This window comes from Blennius ocellaris (genome assembly GCF_963422515.1).
Source record: "Blennius ocellaris genome assembly, chromosome: 15".
Taxonomy (NCBI): domain Eukaryota; kingdom Metazoa; phylum Chordata; class Actinopteri; order Blenniiformes; family Blenniidae; genus Blennius; species Blennius ocellaris.
Window position 1 is genome coordinate 47,501 of NC_137664.1, and position 2,500 is coordinate 50,000.

The window sequence follows — 2,500 nt, forward strand, 5'->3', positions numbered from 1 at the left end:
CAGGAGGCGGAGCCACTGACCCAACCAGATGTGCTGCGGCGTGTGGGGGCCTTACCTGCTGCAGGTAGAGCATCCAGTCGGGTCTGCACTGAGACACCAGGTCGTACGGCGTCACCAGGTAGAGCAGGTGCAGCAGGCTGTTGAGCAGGAGTCCGTCCAGCCCCCGGGACAGGTCCCGGTACAGGACGTCGCTGTAGACCAGGTCCACCGAGCCTGAGGAGCAGGAGAACCTCTGAGCTGCTCCGCTGAACCCTGGCGGCCGCGCCGCTAAACGTGCAAAGCAGGCGCACCTTTGAACGTGGCTCTTCCCAGCTTGGTGACCTGCAGCGTCTCACCGTCCTCGGAGGAGGACACGAGGCGTCTGTCCTGCAGCAGGCGGACGCTGCGCCGCAGCGCCTCCTGCAGGTCGGTGTCGGCGCACAGCCGCCGCCGCTGCACCGACAGCAGCGTGCCGCCCAGGAAGTCCTGCAGCTGCTGCAGCGTGGTGCTGACCTGTCGACACGGAGGGCGTCCGGTCGGTTTCCAGGTCCCAGGTTCCAGGACCCGGACCAGGAAGGACGAGGATGAGGACGAGGACGAGACTCACCTTCAGCCCGATGAGCGACAGGACGAGACTCAGGAGGCCTTTCCGTCGTCCTGCAGCAGCTGACTGTAGCAGTTGTCCATCGGGGCGCAGAGCAGAGACTTCACCTGGGGGACAAAGAAGGGACCCGTGAGTCCCGGTCGTCCTCCACGTCCCTCGTCCCTCGTCCCTCCTTCAAGCCAGAGACTAAAGGCTGATCTGGGATCTGCGGGGTGGAGGCTGAGGGGACTGTGTGCTCCACTGAGACCCCTGCTGGTGGCTCGGACAACAGCAGGGACGTTGGGACTGACCTTGTCTCGGTCCTTGTCCTGCAGGATCAGGATGCTCTCCCCCACAGAGTCGATGCCGGCCCGCCCGGCGCGACCGATCATCTGCTTGTACTGAGTCCTCTTCAGGAACTCCGAGGCCACGTAGGGGGAGCGAAGGATCACCCTGCAGGGGGACAGGACAGACTGGATGGAGGACAGGACCGACTGGATGAGAGGACAGGACAGACTGGATGGAGGACAGGACAGACTGGATGGAGGACAGGACTGACTAGATAAAGACAGGACTGACTGGATGGAGGACAGGACTGACTGGATGGAGGACAGGACAGACTGGATGGAGGACAGGACTGACTAGATAAAGACAGGACCGACTGGATGGAGAGGACAGGACTGACTGGATGGAGGACAGGACTGACTGAATGGAGGACAGGACTGACTGGATGGAGGACAGGACTGACTGGATGGAGGACAGGACTGACTGGATGGAGGACAGGACTGACTGGATGGAGGACAGGACTGACTAGATAAAGACAGGACCGACTGGATGGAGAGGACAGGACTGACTGGATGGAGGACAGGACTGACTGAATGGAGGACAGGACTGACTGGATGGAGGACAGGACTGACTGGATGGAGGACAGGACAGACTGGATGGAGGACAGGACTGACTAGATAAAGACAGGACCGACTGGATGGAGAGGACAGGACCGTCTGCAGACGTAGAGACATAGAGACGTAGAGACGTGGAGACATAGAGACGTGGAGACGTAAAGACGCAGAGACGTGGAGACATAGAGACAGAGACATAGAGACCTGGAGACGTAGAGACGTAGAGACATGGAGACGTAGAGACAGAGACGTAGAGACGTGGAGACGGAGAGACGTAGAGACATTAGAGACATGGAGACGTAGAGACACAGAGACGTAGAGACATTAGAGACGTGGAGACATGGAGACGTAGAGACATGGAGACGTAGAGACATGGAGACGTAGAGACACAGAGACGTAGAGACATTAGAGACGTGGAGACATGGAGACGTAGAGACATGGAGACGTAGAGACATGGAAACGTGGAGACGGAGACATAGAGACGTGGAGACACAAAGACAGAGATGTGGAGACGCAGAGACGTGGAGACGCAGAGACGTAGAGACATGGAGACGTAGAGACGTAAAGACGCAGAGACGTAGACACAGAGACGTGGAGACATAGAGACGTGGAGACACAAAGACAGAGACGTGGAGACGGAGAGACGTAGAGACATGGAGACATTAGAGACGTGGAGACATGGAGAAGTAGAGACGCAGAGACGTAGAGACGTGGAGACATGGAGACGTAGAGACATGGAGACGTAGAGACATGGAGACGTAGAGACATGGAAACGTGGAGACGGAGACATTAGAGACGTAGAGACAGAGAGACGTAGAGACACAGAGACATAGAGACGGACCTGCGGGCCGGCAGGTTGACTCCTGCTGCCAGGGTGGAGGTGCAGGTGAGGAGACAGAGGACTCCCCGGCCGTACGCCTCCTCCAGGAGGCGGCGCTCCTCCGCCGTCAGGCCGCCGTGGTGATAGGCCACGCCCAGCGGGACGCTCTTCCTCAGGACGGGACACACCGAGCCACGCCCACTCTCCTTCAGCTGGAGC

The 2,500-nt window shown here is 59.1% G+C and overlaps 1 protein-coding gene across 1 annotated transcript in view; it reads right to left on the reverse strand.

Annotated features, from left to right (window-relative positions):
* Positions 1–2,500, reverse strand: part of helq (helicase, POLQ like) — an 18,295-nt gene that overhangs the window by 8,822 nt on the left and 6,973 nt on the right. Inside the window, 6 exon segments of the mRNA XM_080509830.1 lie at positions 56–213; positions 291–492; positions 587–627; positions 630–690; positions 874–1,015; positions 2,303–2,500. The exon segment at positions 2,303–2,500 is cut by the window's right edge and continues 42 nt beyond it. Of these exon segments, the coding sequence (XP_080365956.1) occupies positions 56–213; positions 291–492; positions 587–627; positions 630–690; positions 874–1,015; positions 2,303–2,500 (802 nt within the window).